The sequence below is a fragment of the Furipterus horrens genome, unplaced genomic scaffold (genome assembly GCF_987537825.1).
Source record: "Furipterus horrens unplaced genomic scaffold, mFurHor1.1.pri manual_scaffold_11, whole genome shotgun sequence".
Classification (NCBI taxonomy): Eukaryota; Metazoa; Chordata; class Mammalia; order Chiroptera; family Furipteridae; genus Furipterus; species Furipterus horrens.
Genome location: NW_028327181.1, coordinates 44,561,646 through 44,588,129, shown reverse-complemented (window position 1 = coordinate 44,588,129; position 26,484 = coordinate 44,561,646). Strand labels below are relative to the sequence as shown.

The window sequence follows — 26,484 nt, the reverse complement described above, 5'->3', positions numbered from 1 at the left end:
AAGCCACATTTGTTCAGGTCCTGAGGTTTATTGAGACTCCACTCCCTACCTGTTCCCAGCCCCACAGAAGTTGTCCTCTGCCCCTCACATGGTCAAACCTCAGCCCTGGGGCTGGTGGGAGGACCTCTTATCTATGCCTACCTTGACTGTAGCTGTTTTCGGGTGGCGTGCCATAGCTGTGGTGAAATACAGTTTTGGCCTTGAGCTTTGGGGGCCTGGGATGGGGCAAAAGAAGCTGAGTATGATAGTGAGATGGGGCTGGGGGTCGGTGGTGCTCACCACTAGGGAATAAGTCGGTGGGAGGCAGAGACAGGATGAGAGATACTCAGAACAGCCGGGGGCTTGCTGGGGTGTGGCCACGGCCACACGCAGGTGATCTGGCACACTGGGTGTTGATGAGACTGCACCCGCTCAGACTGGCATGCTGGGGTGGCCCCCGACAGATGAGCCCACAGTAAAGAAGCTGGCTGAGGTGGGGCACAGAGGCCTGTGGCCTGGGAGAACAGCTCCTGGCTCAGCCTTTGGTAGGGGGCAGAGGCAGCTACGAGTCTAGCGGGGCCCAGCCAGGTCCAGGCCGGCCGTGCCCTTCCGAGGGGGCCTGGGAAGCTGGTTGGCAGCACAGCCCCAGGTCGGGGGGAGCAGAGGCCTGGCTTAGAGATAGCTGGGGCTAGAGCCGTAGGGCCCCCTGTGAGAAGCAGGTGCTGAGAGAGCAGCAGAACTGCCGTGGGAGCGGGCGGGCACGGGGGGTGGGGGGTGACAGGCACAGCGGAGGGAGCGTGGGGCCTGGTGGGCCAGCCGCTCAGGCCCGGCGTATTTTCATCTCGGTGCGCTTGAGGGAGTAGTAGAAGCCCTTCCACTGGGCCCAGTTGATACCATTGGCATAGGAGAGGTGGGAGCCACCCAGGTAGAAGCCATTGAGGTTGGCGAAATGGCAGCTTCGGAACCAAAAGGCTCCTGAGGAGAGGGCAGCGCAGTTCTGCACAAAGAGGTCCTGGTCCCGGTCAAAGGTGGAGAACTTCTGGCCACTGTGGTAAGACAGGGAGTCACCTGGCGGAGAAGAGGAGGGGATGGGGCTACTGAGGCAGGGAGCTGAGCCCCCAGCTTGCTGGCAGGGGGTGACAGCAGTGACAAGTGATGCTGTCACATATCCCATGCCAGCCTGGCAGGATGGGCACCCTTCCTGAGCCAGGTGTTGGGTTGCTGTGCTTTACAGCTGCTCCCCACAGGGCCGCTGGACAGGAGTGGACATGGCCTCTCCCTAGGCTGAAGCCCAAGCTGGTTAGGAGCCAGCCTGACCCTTCCAGGCCTGGAGGGGAAGGGAGGGGCCTGAAGGGGACCCGGGACCCACAGGCAGCGTGAGCCCTGCCTTCTCTCCCACAGCCCCTCCTCAGTCTGTCTGGAGGGCACTACCTGCCCCGCCGTCCTCAAACCCTGCCACGTAGAGGGTGTAGCCGTCCTCCTCAGCGCTGATGGCGTTGGGCGAGATGGAGAAGTCGATGTACTTGGCATAGGCTGTGTTGTTCTCGAAGTCCTCCAAGTCCACTCGCAGTTCGTACTTCTGCTTCAGCGTCAGGAGGTGCATGTTCTGCAGCCCTGGGGAGGACAGCGGGCGGCCGGTCAGCGAGGGCCTGGCTCCGGGGCAGCCCCCAGCCTACCTGGGCCCCGCTTACCCAGCCAGTACTCCCCATCTGCACGGCCAAAGCCTAGCTTGTAGTCGTTCCAGCCCCGGAAGAAACTCACTGAGCCATTGAATCTCTTCTGGAAAACCTGGAACAGAGACGACAGGCCTGGATTTTCAAGGGTCCAGTGGGCCGGGGCCTCATCCAGGTATGGACCCTGGGGTGCTGAGGTGGTTCATTAAAGGACTGGCTGGGGGCCTGAAACAAGACGCACCCTGGCACCCCGCAGTGGCAGCTGCTGAGTGTGGGAAGAGGTTAGGAGGGTGCTTGAAGGCCAGGACAGGAGTCCTGTGCTGGCTTGTGGCATGTCACCTGTCAGGGCTTCAGTTCCTTGTGAAAGGGACCTTCCTCCAGGGTCATTGTGAGGGTTATGGGCGCCTAGAATTTAGTGCTGGCAGCAGCTCACAATCTGGACTATTGGGGTGTTATCCCCATTTTAGAGATGAAGAAACTGAGGCTCTCAGAGGTGAAGCTGGGCCCCACACGGGACTGGAACTGGGCACCTGTCCCCTCTTCCCACTCACCGTCCACTTCCCACCCTCAGTGGTCATGTCACAGAAGACGGGCACGGGCACGCTGGGGCCCTGGGGGTAGATGAGGTACACGCCGTCCGTCTGGTAACCCTGGGCATAGATGTCGTCACAGTCCAGGGGCTGCTGAAGGCAAGCCTTCTCCAGAGCTGGGGAGCGGGCGAGGAGGGTGAGGGGGGCTGAGGCACAGTGCACACTGTGGCACCCCACCATTTGCCTCCATCCCTGGGGGCAGGATACTCTGTCACAGGAAATTGCAAGATTTGGTGGGGGGGGTGCTCGAATATCATGTCATCCACCTGCCCCATTATATAAAGCAGGAGACCCGAGTCCTGCAGAGCCGCGGACTCCCAGAGATGAGGCTTGGACAGCCTCCCCTTGCCCAGCGCTCTGGCCAGGCTGCACTTGCAACTGTGGGCTGCTTACCATCGCCCCGGATCCCGGAGACCTGGGGGGCGCAGTGGGAAATGGAGAGAAGCAGCAGCAGCAGCGGCAGGGCCAGAGGGGCCTGGTGGCAGGAAAACCGGGTCACCTCAACACAGCCCCAGCCACCAGTCCCAGAGCCCTCCTGCTCTCTCTGCACTTGCCCCAGCACACAAACCAGCCCCAGCCAGAGACCCTGCGTCTGCCCTTTGGCCCTCTTTCCCCTCCCAAGAAACCGCACTCCCTGGGGCAGGCTCGGTGCCCTCACATTAGGAGTTTCAGCTGGGTCACACGAACCCCAGAGTCCCCTCTCTGGTCAGGGTCCTCTCCACAAAAAGGGCTCCGTCCCCCACGCCATGAGTATCCCCACCCGGGGCCCAGTACCTTCATGCTGCCAGTTCAGCAACGAGCGGCTGTCTGTCTGCTGCCCTAGACTGCAACCGCCCCGAGTTATGTGCTGGGCCCCAGCCAGCGGCCCCAGCCCCACCCCCTGGAACTGCAGAACCCCCTCTCCATCCTGGGCACTGGCCCAGCATCTCGGAGCCAGGGGACCACCTGTGTCTCATTAGGCCTGTCAGGGGCAAAGCACTGCAGACGTTAACTCTCGCTGGCTCAGCCCCGAAGATGTCTTTCTTTTCTCCCCTCCTGGGCCTGTGTGCTATCAGCCGCGGGGGAAAGGCAGGGGGTGGGGTAGGGGGGGAGGCTGTGAGTGCGTCTGGTTCTGAGGAGGGGAGGCCCCTCGGTGGGGGGCAGCTTCAGAGCTGTTGTCGGCCGGGCGGGTGGAGAGGCCGGGCGGGTGGAGAGACACAGGGCCCAGGCAGGCTCCTGGCAGGGCTGGGACATTTCTGAGCCGTGAGCACAGCTTGCAGGCGTCCAACTGCTGTCTGCTCCAGCTCAAGTCAGGGCCCCTCTCCAGCCCCCTTCTCCTCCCAGACTCCCCTGGGGATCTGTCTGGCTCACACACAGGAGCACAGGGCCTCTTTTGTTTTGTTTTTTCACTTCACCCCCCCTTCCTTTCTTCAAACCCCATCCAACCTCAGACTCCCCTCTCAGCCACTCTCAGCCATTGTACTATTGCCCTGGCCTTGAACGCTCACCTCTTTCTTCCCTTCTCGTCCCATTGAGCCCAGGCGTCATCATGGCCACCTCCCACTCACCCCTGAAAACCACGTGTTTCTCCTAGGAGCCCCCTCACCAGGGGGCTTGTCCAGAACCCCCTCCTCCACCCGCCATGGCCGTACCTCCTCACAGGTCGCCAGACACTCTAGGCAGCTGCTCTGTCATCACCTGCTTAAAGCCTCAGGTGGCTCCCTGTCACCTCAGGATTGAGACTAAATTTCTCACCTTGGCCTTGAGAGGAATTTTTAGTGGTGTACCTTACGGACCTTTTCCCTTATTGCTTGTCGCCCGTAAAGTACAGTCTAGCCACACCGGCCTTCCCGCCTTGGCCCACTCTATTCTCTGTGGGCCCCACCTGTTGGGCTCACAGCCGGGCGGGGGCAGGTCTCGTCCCTGTGCTCTCGCACCCACTGCGGAGCCTGGCACAGAGCAGGCTGGGGCAAGCCCTCACTCACAGATCAAACAGCTTCGGAGTCTGTGCTGGCTGCTGGGGACACAATATCTGCCCCCGAGGAGCAGCACACGCAGGCATGAGACAGGTCGTTGCAGATGGAATGTATGTTATGAAAGGAGCTTTGTTGAATGGGCGAACAAGTGAAATACTCAGAGGTACAGAGTCAGGAAGTAGCTCTGCCTCGGTCCTCCCTTCACCGCTCCGCAGCCCAGCCGGCCCCTGGGGTGGGGTCTGGAATTGCTGCTAAGAGTTGCCTCTCCTCACAGTTGTATCATGTACTCGGGGTTCAGGAGCCAGGCTGACTGCATTCGCATCCAGGTTTGCCACCTATTGGCTGGGTGGCCTTGGACAAGTTATCTAGCCTCTCTGGGCCTTTGTTTCCTCCTCTGAAAATGAGGATGTTAATAGCAGCTCCTTCAAAAGGGAGTGCTAAGGATTACACAGTCTTATCACATGCCCAGCGCAGCGCCACAGTCGGTAACTGCTTACTAAATGTTAGCTATCTTCATAAGCAGTGACTGTTCTTACATGCGTGGGCTTTAATCCTCGTCTGCAGAAAGTAGTTGCTTGCCTCTTGATATCCACTCTATGCTTAGTCCTGAGTAGTAAAATTCTGGTTTTTAGCTGGGCTGGTTGTCCAACCTCCACTGATGAGGCCACATGTCTGAACTTTGGCCAGTAACATGCAAGCAGAAGTGTTGTGAAGGTAGGTAGTCGTCCCTCTTCTCCCTGCCCTCTGTCCTGTTGCTGGGTGTGATGGCTGGAGCCCCAGCTGCCGCCTGAGACGTGAGGATGAGGCCCCTCGGAGTGGTGGAGGGGTGGTCTGGGAGGAGCAGGGTCCAAGGCCAGCTCTGGACTGACCTGCAAGCCTGTTCTATGTGGAAGAGAAAGAAACATCCATCTAGGTGAAGCCTGCTGTTGTTTTTCCGGACACACTGCTGGGTCTAATCCCAATACAAATGCCAGCTAATTTTAGCACAGGCTACAGAAAGGAAAAGGATGAAAAATCAGTCATCAAAACAAATCATAAAATGTGTTCTAAGTTAAGGGTCAGACTTTTGCAGAATGTAACTAATAAACAAATGTAGGAACCACCCCCGCCGCCCACAAGAAAGAATTAAGCAATGAGGTATCAATTATATTTCGCCTATTAGTTTTGTAAAAACCTTAACATATGTGGTTGCGGCAAAGCGGACAGGCGTTCTGTCCACTGGATGTGGTTGTGAATGAGTTTAACCCTTCAGGGAAAGGAATCTGGCAACACACAGCAAGGGTCACGGAGCAGTAGCGGCTTAGAAGCACTCAGGGAGAGATGCCGACCTGGAGAAAGGTATTATCGGCATTGGTGGCCGCCCAGCCTGGAAAACTTCTTCCCATATTTGGGGGTTTCCCCCTCGTTGGAAAGTGGGGTGCTTGCTTTCCCAGGCTTCCTCTAAGTTTGGTTGAAGGCACATGACCTTGGTTTAGCCAATCAAGTGCACGGCCCTGGGTTTTGTCTGGGAGGTGTTGATTTCAGAAGCAGGAGCATGAGAAATCCGCTGGTAGGGGCCCCCGAGGCCACTTTGCACCCATGTCTGGGTCCTAGGGTCTCCAGCTGCTTGGTGGTGACTTTGCAAGCGCAGCACTGGCTTTGACTGCAAAGTCTGGAGCTTGGTCCTCAGAGCCCTTCTGGCCTCGGTCAGTTATCTTTTTGAAAAAGACACCCAACTCATGTAGATGAAGATGTTTACCAGCTCGGACTGACTGCCGGGAGGCTTCCAGGCCTCGGAGCTGCTGAGAGACTGGAGGGTTAGCTTTACTGGCCAGGGTGGATGGCAGCTAATGCTGCTCAGCGCTCTGGGCAACAGGCCCTCAGTCGTGGTCTTGTCCTGGGGACAGTGTCAGGAAGATGGTGGGCACTGTGCGGGCCTGTGGCTTTGGTCAAGAGCACCCCATCCCATTGGCCTTGCTTGGGTCACTGGCATCCCCTCCACCCCACCTTTCTCTGTCCTGCTCAGTGCCCAGGGCATCGCTGACCTCCGGCTGGATTTGGCCAGTGGGAGGCACTATCAGGAGATGAAAGAAGAGAGAGGTTGGGCTATTTCTCCAAGGCTCCCGTCCTACCCAAGTGCAGTTTTGGTAATGGCTGTGCCCTCCCCCCAACCCCATTAGAGCGCCTGCGTAACCCCTCACTGGTCCTTCCTCCGTTTCTCTGCAGCCTGGGAGGGTAAGGGCTCCCCCTGCCCACCCTGGTCCCAGGTGCCCCCACACCCCATGCTGGGCTCCTTAATGCCCACATTCAAGTAAATAGTCCCTTCACTAAACTCTCTTAAAAACAAACAAAACAGCTGAGTCTGCCTTTCTTTCCTGCCAAGGTTTTTGGTTTTGCCCTGAAAGCGCAGCAGCCTGTGGAATGCCTGGGACGACAGCTCAGGACAAGCCCCCAAACTACTCCGATTATCACCCGATTATCACCCCACCATCAGCCTGAGCTGGAGAGGGCTGAGCAAGGGATTTTTTGGAGGGAACTCCTAGGAGCAGAGAGCAGCCAAGGAGGGGAGAGGGTGTGTCCCCCAGCCCAGGTCAGCGACGGGCCTGAGGGAGATGGGGCGTCTGCCAGCAAGAGGCTACAGCTGAGCTCCTGAAACCTGTGGCTCCCCCGAGGCAGCACTGCAGCGGGCAGGAAAGATGGCGGAGAAGGCAGATGGCGTGAACCCTGGAGCCACCGTGCAGAGGCAGGGGCTGCTCAGTCCAGGCAGGACGAGAATGTTCCCCAGTGCGTGCTGGGAACATCAGCCTAGATTGGACGAGGGCCCACTCTTTTCATTGCCTAAGCGGGGGAGAGAGAGACATCGATCAGGGCACCCCTGTCTCCCTTTTGGTCACTTCGAGAATGCCATAGACATGGAATCATACCACATGTAACCCTCTGGGACTGGCTTTTTCATTCAACATAATTCTCGACATAATTCTCGAGATTCAGCCATGTAATTACGTATATCAATAGTTCATCCCTTTTTATTGTTCAGTGCTGTTCTGTGGTGTTCATGGACCACTGCGCTTAATCTTTTGCCTATTGAAGGACATCTGGGTTGTCTCCAGCTTGGGGCTATTATGAATAAAATGGCTATAAACATCTGTGTGCAGGCTTTCGTGTGAATATAGTTATTTCTCTGGTATAAATCCTCAGGAGTGCAGCTGCTAGGTTGTATGGTAGTTTCATGTTTACTTTTTTAAGAAACTGCCAAACATTTCCAGAGTTGTTGTATCATTTTACATCCCCACCAGCCGTGTGTGAGAGATCCAGTTTCTCCACATCCTTGCCCGCATTGAATATTGTCATTGCTTTTTATTTTCACCATTCTAATAGGTATATATCTCAGGATTTTAATTTGAGTTTCCCTAATGGCTAATAATGCTGAAGATCTTTTCACGTGCTTATTTGCCATCTGTATATCCTTTTCGGTGAAATGTCGGCTCATGTCTTTTGCCCACGTTGTGACTGGATGGCTTGCTTTTTCACAGCCAACCTTTGCGTGATCCTTGTATATTCTAGATAGTAGTTTCTTCTTTTGTCAGATACGTGGTTTGCAGATATTTTTTCCCAGTCTGTTACTACTCTTTTCATCCTCTTTATAGGGTTGATCTTTCATAGAGCCAACATTTTACGTCTTGATTGTGTCGTTTATCGATTTCTCCCTTTATGGGTGTGCTTTTACTGTCATGTCTGACAACTCTTTGCCTAGTTCTATGTGTTTATGTCCCAAAGGTTTTTCTCCTGTTTTTTTTTTTTTTTTTTCTTAAAAGTTTTATAATTTTACTTAAGGTTGGTGATCTATTTTGAGTTTATTTTTGTATAAGGTCTGAGTCTTAAGTTAAAGTTATTATTATCATTTTTGCCTTTAGATAGTCAATTGCTCCAGCATCACAGGTTGAGAAGGCTGTCTTTCCTACACTGGACTACTTTTATACTTTTGTCAAAAGTCAGTTGGGTATATGGATATGGGTCTGTTTCTGTTCTCTGTCTGTCCACTGATCTGTGTGTCTGTTCCTCTGCCAGCACCACACAGTCTTGGTTACAGTAGCTCTATCATGTCTTGAAATTGTATAAATTAACTTATCTCACTTAATTTTTCTTTTTCAAAATTGTTTTTACTATTTTAGTCCCTCTGCCTTTCCATATAAACTTGAGAATAATCTTGTCTATATGTACAAAAATATCTTACTGGGATTTTGATAGGAATTGCATTAAATCTGCATATCAACTTAGGGAGATTTGATTGACATCTTTACTATCTTGAACTTTCCAATTCATGAACATGGTATGTCTCTCCATTTATTTAGATCTTTGAGTTCTTTCATCAGAGTTGTGTAGTCTTCAGCATACAAACCCTGCATGTGACTTGGCAGATTACAGATCATTACAAAATACAAAATAAATACAAAGAAATTAAGTATTTTTTTAGTGTTGTAAATGCTCCAATATTGTAAAAGTATTGTATTTTTAATTCAGTGTTCATGTGTTCATTGCTAATATACAGAAATAGAGTTTATTTTTGTATGTGTTGCTTGTATCCATTGATCTTGCTGAACTCACTTATTCCTTCTAGGAGACTTTTAGTTTTTGTTGTGTGTGTGTGTGTGTGTGTGTGTGTATCCCTTGGAATTTTCTACATAAACAATCATATCATCTGCAAATAGAGAAAGGTTTATTTGTTTGTTCGTTTAAGTATATTTTATTGCTTATGTTGTTACAGTCCCAATTTTTTTACCCTTTGCTCCCCTCCGTCTAGTATCCCCCTTCCATCCAGCAACCCCACCTCCCTTAGTTCATGTCCACAGGTCGTGCATATAAGTTCTTTGGCCTCACCCTTTCCTATATTATTCTTAGCCTCCTCCTGTCTATTTTGTACCAACCAATTATGCTTCTTAGTCCCAGCACCATTTCTCCATTTCTCCCCCTCCCCCGCTCCCCTTCCCAGCTGATAACCCTCCAAATGATCCCCATACCTATGATTCTGTTCCTGTTCTGGTTGTTTCCTTTGTTTGTTTTGTTTTTTTGTTTTTTAGATTGAGTTGTTGATAGTTGTGAGTTTGTAGTCATTTTAATGTTCATAATTTTGATCTTTTTATTAAATAGGTCCCTTTGACATTTCATATATAATGGCTTGGTGATGATGAACTCCTTCAGCTTTATCTTGTCTGGGAAGCACTTTATCTGCCTTTCCATTCTAAATGATAGCTTTGCTGGATAGAGTAATCTTGGTTGTAGGTCCTTGCTTTTCATCACATTGAATACTTATTGCCAGTCCCTTCTTGTCTGCAAACTTTCTTTTGAGAGATCAGCTGGTAGTCTAATAGGCACCCCTTTGTAGGTAACTCTCTGCTTTTCTCTTGTTGCTTTTAAGATTCTCTCTTTATCATTAACCTTTGACATTTTAATTATGATGTGTCTTGATGTGGTCCTCTTTGGGTCTAGCTTGTTTGGGACTCTCTGTGCTTCTGTGCTTCCTAGACTTATATGATTATTTCCTTCACCAAATTTAGGAAGTATTCCTTCATTATTCTTCCCATAAGTTTTCAATATCTGGCTCTTCCTCTTCTCCTTCTGGCACCCCTATGATTCGGGTGTTGGCACGTTTAAAGTTGTCCCAAAGGTTCCTAAGCCCCTCCTCATTTTTTTCAATTTTGGTTTCCTCATTCTGTATTGGTTGACTGTTTTTTTCTTCCTTATGTTCCAAATCATTGATTTGAATGCAGGTGTCCTTTCCTTCACCATCGGTTTTGTGTGGATTTTCTTTCGTTTGATTTAGCATAGCCTTCACTTATTCCCTTATGCGTTTACCATATTTAAGCATATCTGTCAAGCCTGTGAGCATCTTTATCACGAGTGTTTTGAACTCTACATCTGTTAGGTTGGCAATCTCCTGGTCTGTTAGGTTGGTTATCTCCTCATCATTTAGTTCTCCCACTAGAACCTTGATCCATTCCCACTTTTGGCCCATACTTCTCTGTCTCCTCATCTTGACAGGCTCCTGTGTTTGTTTGCCTCTGTGTCTTAGGTAGAGCTATCGCTCCTGTGAAAAGGTAAGGGGCGGAGCCTTAGATATTCGTCAGTACAGGGCGATCCATTTCACCACGTTGTGGCGCTGTGTGTGTGGGATGGGTCTGAGAGGGAATAATGCTGCTTGCTCAGCACTCGCCCCTTTTCAAGGCACGTTTCCCACTTTGTATGGGACTGGCGCCTCTCTAGCTGTTGCCCTGGCTGTCGTTCCCAGAGTGGGTGGGTCTGCAGACATTTTAGGAACCTGGGGACCCTTTAAGCAAGTGGACTCTGCTGAGAGACCAGCAGTTTCTTCCTCCACCCCAACTCCCACTGGTCTGCACAGTCAGAAGCAATGAGGCTTGATTTTTCACTGTCTCTAGGACCATAAGCTTTGCAGTCTGGTCTGGTGCTGGGAGCACTCCCCAGCTGTCCCTCCCTGCTTTTTAAAATTTGCGATTGTGCTTTCCACCAGCCTGCCACTGTCACTGCTGCTGCCACCACCACACCACGTCCTTTCCACCCCTCCTACCTATCTGGATGAGTATTTCTTCTTTATATCTTTGTTTGCTGGACTTCCATGCAGCTCGATTTTCTGGAACTTCTGGTTGTCTCTAGTTTTGAGGTAGTTGTATTCCTTCTTAGTTGTGGAGGGAGACGCATCATGTGTATCTAGGCCTCCATCTTGGCCGGAAGTCCAAGACAGGTTTATTTCATTCTTTTCTATGAGCCTTTAATTTCTTTTTCTTGCCTTATTGCACTGGTTAGAACTTCCAGTACTATGTTGAGTAAGCATAGTGAGAGCAGAAATCCTTGCCTAGTTCTTGGGGTCGGGGGGGCATTCAGTCTCTCACCATTATGGATTATGTTAGCTGTAGGCTTTTTGTACATGCTCTTTATCAAGTGGAGGAAGCTTCCCTAGATGCCTGTTCTTATAAGAGATTTAAAAAAAAAAACATTAATGGGTATTGAATTTTGTAAAATACTTTTTCTACTCCAACTGATACGATTATGTGATTTTCTTCTTAGTCTGTTCATATGATGGATTGTATTGATTTATTTTCAAACATTGAACCAATTTTTCATCCCTGAATTATTAAGTCTAATTTATCTTCTCTCTACCTTTTAGTCTGGCCTTGTTTTATATCCACTTTATCTTGGTATATAATTCCTTTTTTGAAAAAGAAAATATTGCTATATTCTATTTGCTGATACTTTGTTAAGGTTTTTTGTATCTATTCATGAGGCATATTGGTTTGGATATTTATTTTTTAGAACTGTCTTTTTTTTAAAGTATATTTTATTGATTATGCTGTTACATCTTTGGTTTTGACATAGGCGGTTCTAGGTTTATAAATAAATATGGAAGTGTTTCTTCTCCCTTCAATTTCTCTGAGAGGTATTGTATAGAATTCATGTTAATTCTTCTTTAAAAGTTTGGTAGAATTCTCCAGGGAAATCATGTGATCCTGGAGATTTTTTTCCTGGAAAATATTGTGCCACTTCATTCTGGCCTCCATGTTTTTGTTTTTGCTTTTAATCCTCACCCAAGGACATTTTTTCATTGTCGTGGGTTTTTTTGTTTGTTTTTGTTTTTGTTTTTTGAGAGAGAGAGAGAAAGAGAGACAGAGACAAACATTGATGTGAGAGGGAAACATCAATTAGTTGCCCTCATAGGCTCCCTGATTGAACCCGCAGCCTTTTGGTACATAGGGTGAAGCGCCAACCAACTGAGCCGCATTGGCCAGTACTGGCCCCCTTATTATTATTATTTTTAAATATTTTATTTATTGATTTTTAGAGAGAAGGAAAGGGAGGGAAAAAGGGGAGAAACATCGATGTGTGAAAGAAACATCAATCAGCTGCCTCTCGAATGTGCCCCAACTGGGGACCTGGCCCGCGACCCAGGCATGTGCCCTGACCCAGAGTCCAACCAATGACCTTTTGCTTTCCAGGACGATGCCCACCTCACTGAATCACACAGACCAAAGCTGGCTTCTGCGGTTTTTGAAGAGAAATTTGCTGTCATTTCATTGTTTTTCCCTATAGATAAACTGTCGTTTTTCTCTGGCTGCTTTAAATACTTTGTCCTTAGTTTCCAGAAGTTTAATTATGATGCATCTTGCCTGGAATTTCTTTGGGTTTACCTTTTTGGGGATTGCTCATCTTCTTTACTTATAGGTTTATGCCCCTGTTACAATTTGGGAGTTTGCAGCCATCATTCCTTTGAGTCCTTTCTCTGCACATCCCTCCTTTGCCCCTCCTCCTAGGGATCCAATGTCACAAATGTTAGAGGTTTTGTTGTAGACCCACAGGTCCCTGAGTCTCTCTTAATTTTCTTTAATCTTTTTTCTCTCTGTGGCCAGGTTGGGTATTCCTACTGTTTTATTTTCCAATTTGCGGATTCCTTCCTCTATCCCTCCATTCTGCTGTCAAGCACATTCACGGAACATCTCATTTCAGTTACTGTATTTTTCAGTTCAAATTTTCCACCTGGTTGTTCTGCATAGTTTTCATTTTTTGCTGAGGCTTTCTATGGTTTCATTGGTTTCAAGTCTGTTTGTAATTGCTCATTGGAGCATTCTGTCACGGCTGCTTTAATGTGTTTGTTGGACGGCCCGAGCACCTCTGTCACCACAGTGGGGGCATTTATAGTTGTTTTTTCATTTAGTGTGGGATCTTCCAGGTTCCTAGTTGTATGAGTGATTTTCAAATGAAACTTGGACAGTTTTAAATCATGTTATGAGACACTGGATCCTATTTAAACTTGTCTTAGCTGGCTTTCTCTGACACCCCTCTGGCAGGGGAGGGGGTGAGCATGCCAGGTGAGTGGGGACGTCCAGGGTCCTCTTTCTGCCTTGCTGACATCCAGGGGCAGGATGGGGTGGGGCTCCCTGTGATTACTGGAAGGGGTCAGTTTTGGCTCCCCTTGTGACCTCCACTAACACTTTGGGGAAGGGGAGAGAGCTTGTTACTGGCTGGGAGGAAAGGCAGGGCTCCCCGACTTTCTCTGATACACTTGGGTGATGGGGGAGGGGAGACGTCTGGGGTCTCCACCTGGAACTGGCTGTGTCTTTTCTGTGGTGTCTGGCTGGAGCAGAGTATTTATTGTCTAGTCTTCTGTCCTGCCAGACTTTCCCTTTCCTGGATCTTTGGCTAGAGAGACCAGGCTTTGGGGGGGGGGGGGGGCTTGTTTTGTTTGTGCCCATTGGCATTTCTGGGTTGCCTGCTCCTCGCTCCTGAGCCTGGGATAGTGAGGCAGAAGAAAACCCAGGGCACGTACCTCCTCATCCGCCGGTGTCCCCAGCCCATCGGCCTTCATCCCTCTACCCTTCAGTGTTTCCTTGTGTATCTAATGTCAGGGTTTGTAGTCATACTTTGCACGGGAATAGGAAAAAGCACATTGACCCCATTTTCCTGCAAGTGGAAGTCCCTTAAAAAAGTGTCACACACAGATATGTACATCCATCACCACCACCCAGAGGAAGCATTTCCAGCAGTACAGCAGGCTCTGGCCCCAGGAAGGACTCATTTTGGGGCACAGTCTTTAAAAGCTGGGCTGGCCACAGGTGGAGGTGGATGGGTGAGCATCAGGGGAAGGAGGAGCTGAGGCTCTCAGGCCTGCCATCTGTTCCAGGGGGGCCTGGTGGTTGGGTGGCATGGCCAGTACCCTGTGGATACCCCACGTCTACGCAGGCCTCTCAGCCAATGGCCTTCTTTCCTCCTCCCTTCTTGGCACGAGGACATCAGTTGAGCAGCCTGGGCCATCTGATCAGGGTGGGGACCTCCTGCTCTCCCTGCCACCAGACTCACTGCTGGAAAGCAGAAGCGAATTCCAGCCTTTGAACACCTCCTTTCTGACCTCTGGGGTCAGCTGTTAATGTCCTGTTACCTAACCTTGCTTCACAGTGTTCCACACTCGTTTCATCAACAAACAGGCTGTACTGTGGATGGCTAAGGGCCTGGCACTGGGGCCGCTTTGCTCTGCCCAGCCCTGGATTGTGGGGCTGGGTTGGGTGAGGTGGGAGCAATTGGCCAAGGGTTTGAGAGAGGAAGGAGAAACTCTGTGTGTGTGTGTGTGTGTGTGTGTGTGTGTGTGTGTGTGTGTGTGTGTCAGAGAAAGAGACAGACAGACAGATGCACAGACACAGAGGCAAGACAGGCTTGGCTGTGAGTCACTTGGATACCCTCAGTTTCATCATCTGTAAAATGCAGCCGCTATTTCCACATTTGGAGGAATTCAGGGAGACTTGGAGATTCCGATGTATAAGGACTCAACATGTTTTAGGAGCCCAGTAGATATGTGTGGTCATTATCAATGTCACAAATTAATGGTACTTTATCTGCTGGGCATCTGTTTTCATGCACTCCCTAAGGTCCTACTTCTGTAGGAGTCTCTTGGCTTTTATTTGACAAAGAAGCAGTGGGGAGGCCTTGGGAGGGAGGCTGAGAGCCTGGGCAGGGGGCTGGGGAGATGGGGCACAGAGAGGTGAGCGGCGCAGGCTTGCCTTGGCCTCTGAGGCTGATTAACAGCGGGCATCTATTGAGCACCAGTTGCATGTCAGATTCTATGCAAGAACCCTGCGCAGTGGTAATTATTATCTTCAGTTTGATTCTGGGGAAACTCAGCCCAGGGAACCGGGAGGGATCAGTACCTGAACCATGCCAAAGCCTGGTGCTGCCCAGTGCCCCCCACACCTTTGCTGGTCTGGCCCAACTGGAGGACGGTCTAGGCCAGCTGGCCAGTGGAGATTCTTGGGCAGAGGTCTGGGCTGCAGCAGATCCCGGACAGGGCTCAGTTTGGCTGTGGGCCGATGACCAGCTGGGAGGCTCTTCCTCCCACTTTGATGGGGTCTGCGGGGCCTGGGCCCAGCTGGGCAGAATCTGTGGTGAGGAGCTTGCTCCTCAGGCGCCAGCTGGCCACAGCTCGGCTTCCTGGCTGATGGCCTGGATGCTCAGACCTGGGGTGAACAGCATGGGAGTCAGGAAGAGGGTGGTACAGAGCGGGGGAGGGGCTGGAGCCAAGTCCACATTCTGATTTGGGGGGAAGATGAAGCATGGGGGTGGGTTGGTGCCAGCAGCCAAGGACCCCTCTAGGAAGGCACTGTGGGGTCTCCCAGCTTCACCCACTGTCGCCTGCTCCCCCTCTCCTGCTGTCCCCCACATCATTCAGTGCCTCCCAACCTGCACATTCTGCTGGACCCTGGCTCTGCAGCCCACCTTCCTGTCCCCTGTATGTTTTCTTATTGCGTCAGCAAATGGCTTCCACTACAGGTCCGATCGTTTTAGCTGCTGAAGCCTCAATGTAAGAAGCCGGTGTGAGCATTGGGGAAGCCATTTAAGCTCTCCAAGTCTCAGTTTCCTCCTCTGTGAAGTGGGGGCAGGGTTTCATTCCCATCTCAAGCTGTTAGGGTTTACGAGAGGCGGCTCCTGACTCCATGTGTCTCCTGCCCCTCTTCTCACCCCCCAGACGGGCCACAGCTTCCCTCCCCTTCTGATCTACTTTACCAACTGTCAGAGCGAGAGTCCAAATGTTCTATTGAAAATCCTACCCTGCAGCTCCCCCCTGGTGTTTTTAGGGGCCGGAATCTGGTTTTCTTTGCCCGAATCCAGGGCCCTCCAAGCTCTTCTCTTCACGCTCTTCACATTCACATCCTTGCTGTCCGTGGGCCTGTCCTGGGCCACAGTATGTTCCATCAAAATTCATGTGCTAAAGCCCTCAACCCCCAAATCTCAGAATGTGACCATATTTGGAGACAGAGCCTTTAAATGTGTGATTAAGGTAAAATAAGGACACGTGGATGGACCCTAACCCAGTGACTGGCGTCCTCAAGGAGAAGAAGAGATCGGGATGCAGACACACAGACTGAAGGTCATGTGAGGACATGGAGAAGACGGCCGTTGACATTCAAGGAGGGATGCCTCAGAGCAATGGACCTGCCAACACCTGATCTCGAACTGAATTTCCAGCCTCCACAACCATGAGAGAACTAATCTCTGTTGCGTAGGCCCCACCCTGGGGGCCGAGTGGCGACAGCCGCGCAGACACACACAGGGCCTGCCCTGACCTCACCAAGACCTCAGGCCTGTGTGGCCGTATGAAGGCTTTGTTTAAGCATCCATTGTAAACTTAGAAATATGCCTCAGCCTCCATAGCCCCGTTTGGCATTATTTCACTTATTAATATGCCAGAAGATGCTCAGACTGCAAGTGGCTGGGGCGTCCCAATCTCTGCTCGGCTGCCGGCTCCCTCTGCCTTCGACACCTGTGTCCCTTCTCACCTGCTCCCTTGCTGACATCAGTTGAAGTGCTGCTCCTGGTGGGGCCTCCCCGCCCACCCCCTGCATGGCAGGGCCTCTGCCCAAGTGAGCCTCTGAGGTCAGGCCCACTTGGCTGCAGGAAGGACTCCGCGGCTGGCACACGTGTCACACTGCGTGTTGTATGTGAGACTTGGTCACGGCCCGGATTCTAACCAGGAGTGGACTCAGTCTGAGGGGCAGGCCTCAAGGTGCCCGGTGACCAGCAACAGGTTGCCTGAGTGACCATAGGTCTACAACGTCTAGTTATTTCTTCAACTATTTATTTATAACTGGACATTGAGGAGGCTTTAAATCTCCCCCTTTAATGAAAAGAAAAACTTCTGTTTTTGGCAACATGGCAGATGGAGAATCTCAAAACTGCAGGGCAAACTAGAAACGCCAAGGAGACCGTGAGACGCGTCCTTTCACATTCACAGCTCACACTGGCCAAGGTCCGCGGGCGAGGAAGTGCTGTGCCGTGAGGCGCCCTTCAGCCATACACACTCGTGGGCTGTGGTGTCGGAGCGGTATGCTGGTTATAGCAGTGGCAGGGCCCCTCTGAGGTCTGTCACTAGAGGACTGGTTGAAGGACCAGTTAGACACAGGCGCCTCATGAGAAGCAGCTGTCCCAGCCCGCTAGGGGCTCCCCCCGGTGCGCCCGCTTGGGCACAGTCATGACTCAGAGACACGAGTCTGATCACAGGCATCCTGCTTAAAACCGTTCGTGTTCCCAGTGTCACGCGGGTATCGTCTGCAATCGGCAGTGTGGCCCTCCGAGCCCTGTGCGCACGCACGGACCACAGCCCCGGGCCCCGCCCCTCACCCCCGCTGGCGCTCACCTGTGCTGGCCTTTGCGCAGCCGTTCCCTGTGCCCCGGACGTGCCTCTCCTTCCCCAGGGCCTTTCACTCGTGCTGCAAGACTGAGCCTCAGTGACTTCTGAGTCTGGGTGAGGGGACACCTTGGGTGGAGTCAGCACACAGCACATCCTGCCCAATGGTCAAGGTCTCTGGGCTCTTGTGGGAACCCCTGCCTCAGAGACCTTCACAGGCTTCCTGGTCTCAGAGTGGCACTTGGGCCTCTGCAGAGCCTGTGGAGGAGAAAGAAGCTCTGCGGAGAGTGAGAAGTGACAGAGTCGTGCCTTGGCCATAGCCAGAGAGAGCTGTTCGCATCTGGGGAGAGATGTTGTGGGGGAGCTGAGGTAACCTGGAGGGGCAGGGTTGGGGGGCTGGGAGCTGCTTGGGAGGGAGAAGCGGAGAATAGCTCCCCTGGGTTCAGGGTGGTGGCGGCAGAGAGGTATCACCTCAGTCCCAGGGTCCCAAGTCTGGGCTGGTTTCCTTCACTTTTCCCAGCCACTCATCCAGTAGGAAGTGCCCTTAGGCAGCTGGGCAGAGGCTGGGGAGACAGACACCTAGTCCTTCTGGGGACGGCACCACAGCTGGGGAGCTGCCACAGGCCACTGCTGGCCGTGGTGGATGGGCGTGTCCCCCCCCCCCCCCCCCCTGCGCCCATGGCTTGTGTCTTGTTGGCAGAGCTGGGGACTTCCAAGTGTTTCCCAGGAGCACAGAGAAGGGAGCGACATCAGATGGCAGGACTGGACAGGAAAGATCCCATGCTCACCAGCACCCCTGGTGACTTCCTGGTTAGGACCAGCTGCCCCGTGCCCTCCAGACATTCCCAGGCCAGAAAGGCGGAAGGGGAGTGGGACACTCCAACAGAAGGGAACTCTGGTCTCACTGAGCCCCCTCCACTTACACATCAGAAGCCTGAGGCCCAGAGAAGGTCAATGATTTGCCCAAGGTCACACAGCAAGCTGGGTCAGAACCATCCGGATTCCACATAGACCAGCTGGGCCAAATATTCTTCCCCACCTGAGGCAAGTGACTGAGATCCAGCAGGACCACACAGTCTTTTCCAGGCTTGTTACCATAACTGACGTGAGTTCTGCCACCCAAGGAAGCTGTGGAATGTAGTCCAACTGCCTGGCCTTGCATCCCAGCTGTGTGGTCTTGACAAGTGGTTTAACCTCTCTAGCCTCTGTTTCCTCATCTGGAGTACAGTACCTCCTTCCCAGGTTGAGCTGTTGAGTCTGAGTCCTTGTTCATGCTCGGAACAGCGCCTGTGGGTATGAGTGGGTGACATGTTTGCGTGCCTAAGGGAGTGAGCGTGAGCTCCTGTGTAAGTGTGCAGAAGTGTTTGGTGCACACGCTGTGTGTTTGTACCAGAGAGTTAATGGGCGAGCACATGAGTGTGTGTGTGGATGTGCAGCTATGAGTCTAAGGGCATGTGTGAACCTGTACACACATGTGCATGAGTGTTTGGGAGTGATAAAGTCTAGAGTAGTGGAGGTGTGTGTGTGCACAGTGTGGGGAAGTGGGAGCATGTTCACCCTACATGTGTGTGAATTCACATGGGGGGGCGTGAAAGCAGTGACTAGACAGGTGAGTGAGTACATGTGCCTGTGTGTGTGAAGCAGCTCCTGCCTGCATCAGGGGACTCAGAAGCCTCCCCAAACTGGGTTGCAGTCTGAGAGACTGCATTTTTGGCTGCTGAAGCTGGTTTTTTCAAAAGTGACCTCACCCCCTCATGTCCTTCCAGCTCAGAAGCTGAAGCCAGAGCTCAGGGGGTCAGCAGCCTGACCTAGGCCACCAGGGGCCTCCTCTGACAGGGAGGGGGGAGCCCTATGTTTGGTGGGGAGTGAAGGGACAAGTGGATGAAATAATGAATGAATCTGTTTCTAGGGCCTGGAATTCACTCCATCCCCACAGCTCAAGCTCCTGAAGCCCAGGACCACCCTCTTGCCCTGGCCCCACCCTGTCGATTCCGGTCTCACTGAAGTCACCTCTCACCCAGACGCACTCAGAGAACTGTCCACCTTGCAGGGCAGGGCCTGGCCCACAGTGGCCTTTACCGCCCCTATGAGTTCCTGGGGTGGGTCAGGGCCCTGTGGAGAGCCTGCACGGAGTCCTCACTGTCATTAGAAAACAAGGAGCCCCCTTTCCTTTCCATATGGTGCTGTCCTTGTGCAGTTCCATACTAGTCCCCTCCTGTGCGTGGCTGACCTGCCTGCCTGCCTCAGGAACTTGACCTGGATCTCGCCCGTTGACCTTGGGGGACCTCCCTCCACATCACAGCAAATACGTCAAAACAAGAGTTGCCCATAGCCCACATTATTCCCATGAATTTTTAAAAGAGGATTTAAGTAATCTTTACAATGTTGAATTTGATAAGAACCAATTGCTTACTATTGTGTATAAATAGTTAATAGCCAGGTTCTGACATTCCAGAACCTCGTTCAGTGCTCGGCACTTAGTAGGTGCTCAGTAAACATCTGTTGATGCGTGATTTGACTCTGACTTCATGGAAGGTAATGGCAGCTGAGTCCACTGGCTAGCATCATAGGAGGGACAGCAGACACTGAATTTAAGAGGCATTACTTCTGACTTTGAAGTTTTCTTTTTGTAGTTTGGAGACTCTTTTCTCATCAGGTTTCAATCACCCTCAGAGACTAGAGGTGCTCACTGTGAAGCCTAGTGGATATAACGGGGCCATCCATGCCCAACTCCCACAGCCAGCCTCCCTGGGCAACGGGTTCCCTTTGGAGCCCAGAAGGGGCCCTGAGAGCGAAGGGCAGATCCAGATCTTTCTCCAGGAGCACAGCTCTCAGCCTGGTGTGGCTCCCCCCACCCCACCCCAACCCCGCCATCCCCCCACCAGTCTCTCACTGCCCAGGTTTGGGTCGGGGCTCTGCCCCATAGCCTGGCCTCTGCCCACCTCTGGCTCTGTCCTCCTAACCTGTTGTCCACTCAGCAGCCAGGCTGGCCTCTTGGGTGTGTAACCAGTACCATCACTCAGGGCCGGTCCGCAGAGGGCCCTGTGCCCGGGTGGTGGTGCCCTGCAGACGCCATGGAGCTTTGCGTTTGTGTGGGGCATGCAGCACCCTCCCCTCCCTGTTCTTATCTTTTCCCGTCTCCATGGTGACTCACCACTTCACTTGCCTGCATCCCAGCCTGTGCCAGGGATTCTGAGCCCAGCTCTGTCCCTCCTCCTCCAGAGCCCTGGCTCCTGCAGCCCTGTCTCCTCCCCCTGGGGTGAGTCCAGAGGAGCCTCCTCTTTCCCGACTGTCACATCTATTTTTCAGCTCTGACGAGTCAAGTCGGCTCCTCTGGGGATACCATCCCCCACATCCTCCACCTGCCACAGCTCAGCAGCCCTTCCACCCTTGCTGCTGGCTGAAGGTCCTAGGGCCTCCACCCTGGGCTTCGGGACCCACTCCCCACTGCCTGCTTCCCATGCCCAGGCCCACCTTGTCTGTCATCTCCTTTTGTCACTGGTTTGGCAAACAGGCAAGTCTTCTAAGATTTGCGGAAAAGGGTGGGGGTGAGAAGGAGCTGCCTGAGGATGGGGTGGGTGTGCAGATGGGGGAGGGGCGGGGGGTGAGAGGCTGCTAAAACCTCAAATGAAGACAGAAATCTGGGTTCTTTTCAAAATGACGTTTTTTGTTGTTATTTTTTTTTCCCAGGAGAGAAAACAGAGCTTCATGGGAAACCACAGCAACAGTTCGTAAGTGGCAGGGCCTGCAGGCAGGATTTGTCCGTTGTCTGGTCCAGGAGCAGGGGTCCGCTGGCTGTCCCAGGCAAGGGAGCTCAAGGCTGGATCTGCCAGGATCTGGAGGGCAGTGGGGACAGGGAAAATTGGGTGGATGCTGCAAGGAGGCTGATTCCAGCTCAGAGCCGAAGAGTGGAATCTTCTGAGAACCAGAGCCTTCTGCCCCACCACCAGGGGGCTCCCACGCTCTCCTCGCAGTCCCACCTCCAGTGTGTTTATGCCAATGAAGGAGGCTGTGGAAAGGCTCACTCATTAGGCTGTTTAGCCAGGTCGGTAACTCTGTGACGGACCCCTGGCAGCAGGAGGCCGTGGGTGAGGGTTTTCATGAGCATTTGTGCCAGGCGCTGGGCAGGGTCATCTCCTTAGATCATTCCAACGTCTCCGCCAGGCGGGGCGCTGTTCCCCTTTCCTCCCGGATAATCAGGAAACTGGGGCCTAGGCTAGGGGAGAAACTTGCCCAAGGTTGTACTTGGTGGCATGACAGAGCCAAATTTCATCCATTCCAGGCTGTCTCCCTCTCCGCGTCCCTCTCACCATGGCTATGCTGCCCCTGCGCTGGGGTCCCCAGGTCCTGTGATGCAAATCAGAGAGGAACGGGCAGAGCGGGCAGAGCGTGGCTTCCCTAGGCACAGCCTGTCCCCTAAATTCCTGGCCTATGTACCCCCTGCACGGCACGTGCTGCTCTCAATCGACCCGTTCTGCCCCACCCCCCCCCAGGTCCCACACACCATTCCCCAAGTTGGAGCTGGGCCTCGGGTCCCGGCCCGTGGCGCCTCGGGAGCCTCCCGCCTGCTGTATCTGCCTGGAGAGGCTGCGCGAACCGGTCCTGCTGGCCTGCAGCCACGCCTTCTGCGCTCGGTGCTTCGGGGCTCAGCGCCTGCCGGGCGGTGCGCAGCCCGGCTGCCCCGAGTGCCGCCAGGCAGGCGGGCGCAAGAAGGGCCTCCGGGCTCTGCGCGAGAAGATGAAGGTTCTACTGCGGGGGCCACCGCCTTCTGTCGCGCAGGTCTGGGACCAGACCTTCTCTAGGGCGGGCGAGTGGGCGGGGCGCCGCGAGGGGAGCGCGGAGAGAGCCAGGTCCAATTCCAGGGGGTGTGTGGCTTTGGCTCTATCCCAGGTGTCAGGGTGAGAAGTGGAGCTCGGGATTGGACACATTGCAGACGTAGGGTCCGATTGCCACAGCCTGGAGGCTGAGGGTCCTTTCTCTGGGCTAGGAGGCCTGTGCTGGGAGAACGGAACCCCTGCTGTTGGTGCGCATCAGTGCCTCGGGAGGCCTCATCCTGAGGATGGGGGCCATCAACCGCTGCCTGAAGCACCCCCTGGCCAGGGACACCCCCGTCTGCCTCCTCGCTGTGCTTGGCGAGCAGCACTCAGGAAAAACCTTCCTCCTCAACTGCCTGCTCCAGGGGCTGCCGGGCCTGGTGAGGGCGGGCGTGGGCAGGGGCTGGGGGCAGGTGCGGGTTCCCAGTCTGGCTTTGGGAGGGGAATGGGGGTCGGATGCGTCCACCGGTGTTCTCTGCCCTGCAGGAGTCCAGCGAATGCGGCTGGCTGAGCGGAGGGGGCTCCCTGCAGGGGCTCAGATGGGGCGCCAGCAGCCTCAGCAGGGGCATATGGATGTGGAGCCACCCCTTCCTGCTGGGGAAGGAGGGGAGGAAGGTGAGGGCAGGAAGGACAGAGGAAGTCAAGGAGGGTCAGGGAGGAGGAGGGGAAGAGAGCAGAGGCGGGTAAAGGGGAGGAGAATGCAGATGAAAGCTCTGGGGCGAGGACAAGGAGACGGGCTGGCCAGAGGCACTGAGGCAGGCTTGACCCCTGGGTTCGTTCCCTGCCGCGGCATAGGTGGCTGTGTTCCTGGTGGACACGGGGGACGCTATGAGCCCTGAACTGAGCCGAGAAACAAGGACCAAGCTTTGTGCCCTCACCATGATGCTGAGCTCCTACCAGGTGGGGGCGCTGTGATCTGGTGTGCTGCCCCAGCGCAGTTTTCTGCAAACCTGGGCCATCTCAGCTGGGCCTGGCGCTGAGAGCGCAGGGGGTGGTCACGCTATCTCGAAGGCTTTTGTGTCCAGGGTCCCTGCAGATTCTGGGGGTGTCCTGCGAGGGAAGAATGCCCCCAGTTGGTGAAGGTGGGAACATTGCTTGTTCTGAAGGTTGGTCGAAGGTCCCTGGGTGGGGGGGCAGTTGAAGTTCTGCAGGATCACTCCCTCGCCTGCCTTCTGTCCCTCACAGCCAGCTGCTCTGCAGGCTGTGGGGACCCCCCCGCCCACACACACACACCGACAGCCTGTGAGCTTCTTCCTCACCGGGGTCTTCCAGTATCTCTTTGCCTTTGCAGACCCTCTTCCATCTTGTTCTCCTTGGTCCTAGATCCTCAACACTTCCCAAGAGCTGAAGGATACAGACCTAGAATATCTGGAGGTGAGGAGACACCTGGTGTTGGGGTGCGGCCCCGTCCCACCCTTGACCATAAGGCTAGAGGACTGGACCAAGCCAGAATGAGATGCTTTCCAGTTCTGGCCTCGGATTCTGTGACTCGGAGCCGGGTTGGTGGGTGTGAGGCAGAGGACGCAGCACAGGACACCTGGTTGGAGGGAGGCTGGAGAGGCTGGGAGCGGGGAGCCGGGAGCGGGGCTTGTACAGCGGGCCCAGTGGGGAGGGGAGCTAGGAACCCTGGAGTAGCCCAGCTGTAACCCTCATTGTCCTGCCTCTAGATGTTTGTCCATGTGGCTGAGGTGATGGGCAGACATTATGGGATGGTACCAATCCAGGTGAGAGGCCTATTTCTGGACTTGTCACTCAGACCCAGACACACCCCCTGTCCTAGCTGCTGGTGTCAGGACCACTTCTCTTCCAGCACCTGGATCTCTTAGTTCATGACTCATTCCATCCCATCAAGGCAGGGCAGGGGCACGTGGGTGATGTCCTCCAGGTGAGTGTGCAGAGGGAGGGGTGCAGGGGTGGGAGGACAGGTAGAGGCGAGGGATCCTGTAGGGAAGCTAGGAATGGGGCTGGACTGCTAGCTCAGAGATCTCCTCATCCATCTCTCAGAAATCTGGCAAATACCCCAGGGTTCGGGAGCTGCTGCAAGGGGGGCAAGCCCGCTATTGTCTCCTGCCTGCTCTGAGGAGGTGCTGGGCCACCAAAGACCAGGGAAGCCTGGGCAGTAAGTGTCCCCAGCAGCAAAGGGCCCCCCAGCTTGCGCTCCCCTGGGTGACTGGATCCTTCTCACTGGCCAGTGTCTCCTAGCCTCTGACCCCCTTCCTCCCCACAAAGCCCGGTGCAGCTCCGCCGCATCCCCTGAGCATGAGAAATCTCTTCTGCAGACACAGAAGATGGTTTCTGCCACCTGCGAACCTATGTGGCGGATGTGCTGAGTGCCGCCCCCCAGCACGCCAAGAGCCGTTGCCAGGGGTACTGCAGTGAGGGACGCCCAGCCGCCAGGGGGGACAGCCGCCTGCTCACCGGGCAGCAGTTAGCTCAGGAAATCAAGGTGTGGAAACTCTCTGGAGACCCAGGAGAGCCCACTGGCCCCCTGCGCTCCTGACCCGTCCACTGATGTTTCCACAGAACCTCTCGGGCTGGATGGGGAGGACAGGGCCTGGCTTTGCCTCTCCGGATGAGGTACAGAGCTCCCCGGGAGGATCCGGGGGCCAGGAGGGAGGCGAGCTGGTGCCCCTGGGATCTGGGGAGGAATGGGGAGGCAGCCTGGGTTTCCCTGTGGATAGATGGCTGCCCAGCTGCACGATCTGAGGATGGTGGAGGCTGCCAGGAAGGAGTTTAAGGAGTATGTGCGGCAGCAGGTGAGCCCTGGGCCTGCATAGGGGCCAGGTGTCTGGCCAGGGGGGCCCCTAGTGGGGGAGGGCTCCTGAGCCTCCTGCTCAGGGCTTCTTCTGTCTCCTCCCGGCTTAGGACGTGGCCACCGAGCGCATCTTCTCCGCGCTCCGGGTCCTGCCCGACACCATGCGAAATGTCCTCTCTGCCCAGAAAGATGCCATCCTGGCTCACCACGGAGCAGCCATGCTCTGTCAGGACAGAGAGCAGGCCTTGGAGGCCCTGGAGGCTGAGCTACAGGCAGAGGCCAAGGCCTTCATGGCCACCTACACCACGCGCTTCTGTGGCCACCTGGCTGCCGTGGGGGGTGCCCTGGGGGCAGGGCTCATGGGCCTGGCTGGGGGTGTGGTGGGCGCGGGTGTGGCCGCAGTGGCACTGGCTGCGGAGGCTGGGATGGTGGCAGCTGGAGCTGCGGTGGGGGCCACAGGGGCCGCTGTGGTTGGGGGTGGTGTGGGTGCTGGGCTTGCTGCCACTGTGGGCTGCATGGAGAAGGAGGAGGAGGAGGAGAGGGTGCAGGAAGGGGACCAAGAACCCCTGCTCCAGGAAGAGTAACAGAACCCGGGACACAGTAAAAGGAGGGAGAGATTCAAGGGGGAGGGGAGGGAGGGAGGTTCCGAGGACCCCCATGTTCCACTGTGTCCTGGCTGAATGCTCAGCGCTGCATGGCTGCGGAGCCGAAGAACCCAGGCGGCCCCGGGATCCTGGGGAGGTTCCGTGGGCCAGGAGGCAGTATTTGGGGCGGTAAAGAGAATCCAGGGCCTGTTTTTGGTTGCAGATCGTTGCTAACCTGCCATTGACCCAAATACACTTGACCACAGTGTTTCCCACCAAGACTGAGGCTCCGCCCCAGGGTTGTGGGAAGGCTGAGCGAACCGGAAGGTTTTCTCTTGGGTGGAGAGGGTCTGTCCTTTCACAGATGGGAGCCACCCCAGGTCGTGACCTCGGTGTTCAGGATCAGGGAGCACTAATGAGGGGCTGAGGAAGGAGCACTGGACAAAACCAGACTCTGTGTGAGGTGGACAGTGGCCTCACCCCTGGAGTGGAGAAACTGGTCCCTGCGACCCTTCCCAAAGCTGCTGCAGCAGGACAAAGGCAGTGCCCCTCCTTCTGAAACCCCAGGGAGTCTGCATGTGGCCTTGGGTAGGGTCTTCTGGCTGTGCCCTTTGTTACACGCAGGGTGCCTGTGATTTTTGTGGAATGTCATCCCTGGAATGCGTTAAGTCCAAAAAAGCCCACCTGTGATTGTATTGGGAGCTCAAGCAGACAGCCCAGGGGCCAGTCTGGAAAGTCCTGCAAATGTCAACAAGAGAGACTCTGCTAGGCTACATGTCCCCCGCAGCCTGTGAGAAGACCCCTCTGTTCCACGTTAGCAAGGGACCTGGGGGCAGCCCCCACAGGAAACCTGAGGGCCCGGTGCCCCTCCCAGGGGGTTGGGAAAGTCCTACTAGGACAACTTCCAGGCCATTGAACTGCAAAGGGTTAATGCACACGTTATACGAAAAATAAAATGTGTGTGCTTAAATGTTA

General features: G+C 54.1%; 2 protein-coding genes and 2 long non-coding RNA genes across 4 annotated transcripts; 1 reads left to right on the top strand and 3 right to left on the bottom strand.

Annotated features, from left to right (window-relative positions):
* Positions 1 to 681: 681 nt before the first annotated feature.
* On the bottom strand, positions 682 to 3,096 carry MFAP4 (microfibril associated protein 4). Its single transcript, XM_090290616.1, has 6 exons — positions 3,017 to 3,096; positions 2,636 to 2,717; positions 2,204 to 2,358; positions 1,671 to 1,767; positions 1,411 to 1,593; positions 682 to 1,047 (listed from the first exon to the last, which is right to left on the bottom strand). The coding sequence occupies exons 1-6, from the start codon at positions 3,020 to 3,022 to the stop codon at positions 800 to 802; spliced, it is 771 nt and encodes a 256-aa protein (XP_090146742.1). The 5' UTR covers positions 3,023 to 3,096; the 3' UTR covers positions 682 to 799.
* Positions 3,097 to 16,822: 13,726 nt separating this feature from the next.
* LOC149997455 (uncharacterized) lies at positions 16,823 to 20,441 on the bottom strand. Its single transcript, XR_016514139.1, has 4 exons — positions 20,320 to 20,441; positions 18,588 to 18,643; positions 17,366 to 17,614; positions 16,823 to 17,105 (listed from the first exon to the last, which is right to left on the bottom strand). It is a non-coding gene; the product is annotated as an uncharacterized LOC149997455 (long non-coding RNA).
* A 109-nt stretch (positions 20,442 to 20,550) lies between these two features.
* Positions 20,551 to 26,484, top strand: RNF112 (ring finger protein 112). The gene is made up of 14 exons (XM_090292134.1): positions 20,551 to 20,870; positions 21,047 to 21,087; positions 21,850 to 22,135; positions 22,344 to 22,550; positions 22,657 to 22,785; positions 22,966 to 23,070; positions 23,494 to 23,544; positions 23,838 to 23,894; positions 23,981 to 24,055; positions 24,175 to 24,289; positions 24,450 to 24,616; positions 24,694 to 24,747; positions 24,852 to 24,926; positions 25,036 to 26,484. The coding sequence occupies exons 1-14, from the start codon at positions 20,817 to 20,819 to the stop codon at positions 25,507 to 25,509; spliced, it is 1,890 nt and encodes a 629-aa protein (XP_090148260.1). The 5' UTR covers positions 20,551 to 20,816; the 3' UTR covers positions 25,510 to 26,484.
* LOC149997454 (uncharacterized) lies at positions 21,022 to 22,124 on the bottom strand. The gene is made up of 3 exons (XR_016514180.1): positions 21,861 to 22,124; positions 21,590 to 21,703; positions 21,022 to 21,192 (listed from the first exon to the last, which is right to left on the bottom strand). It is a non-coding gene; the product is annotated as an uncharacterized LOC149997454 (long non-coding RNA).

Coding starts and splice junctions, on each gene's coding strand:
- MFAP4 (XM_090290616.1), bottom strand. Junction 1,768..2,203: donor CTGAGGGTGGGAAGTGGACG/GTGAGTGGGAAG, acceptor TCTCTGTTCCAG/GTTTTCCAGAAGAGATTCAA. Junction 1,048..1,410: donor GTTTGAGGACGGCGGGGCAG/GTAGTGCCCTCC, acceptor CTTCTCCGCCAG/GTGACTCCCTGTCTTACCAC.
- RNF112 (XM_090292134.1), top strand. CDS start 20,817: ATGCCCAGGCCCACCTTGTCTGTCATCTCCTTTTGTCACTGGTTTGGC. Junction 22,551..22,656: donor TCCAGGGGCTGCCGGGCCTG/GTGAGGGCGGGC, acceptor TCTGCCCTGCAG/GAGTCCAGCGAATGCGGCTG. Junction 22,786..22,965: donor TGGGGAAGGAGGGGAGGAAG/GTGAGGGCAGGA, acceptor GCCGCGGCATAG/GTGGCTGTGTTCCTGGTGGA.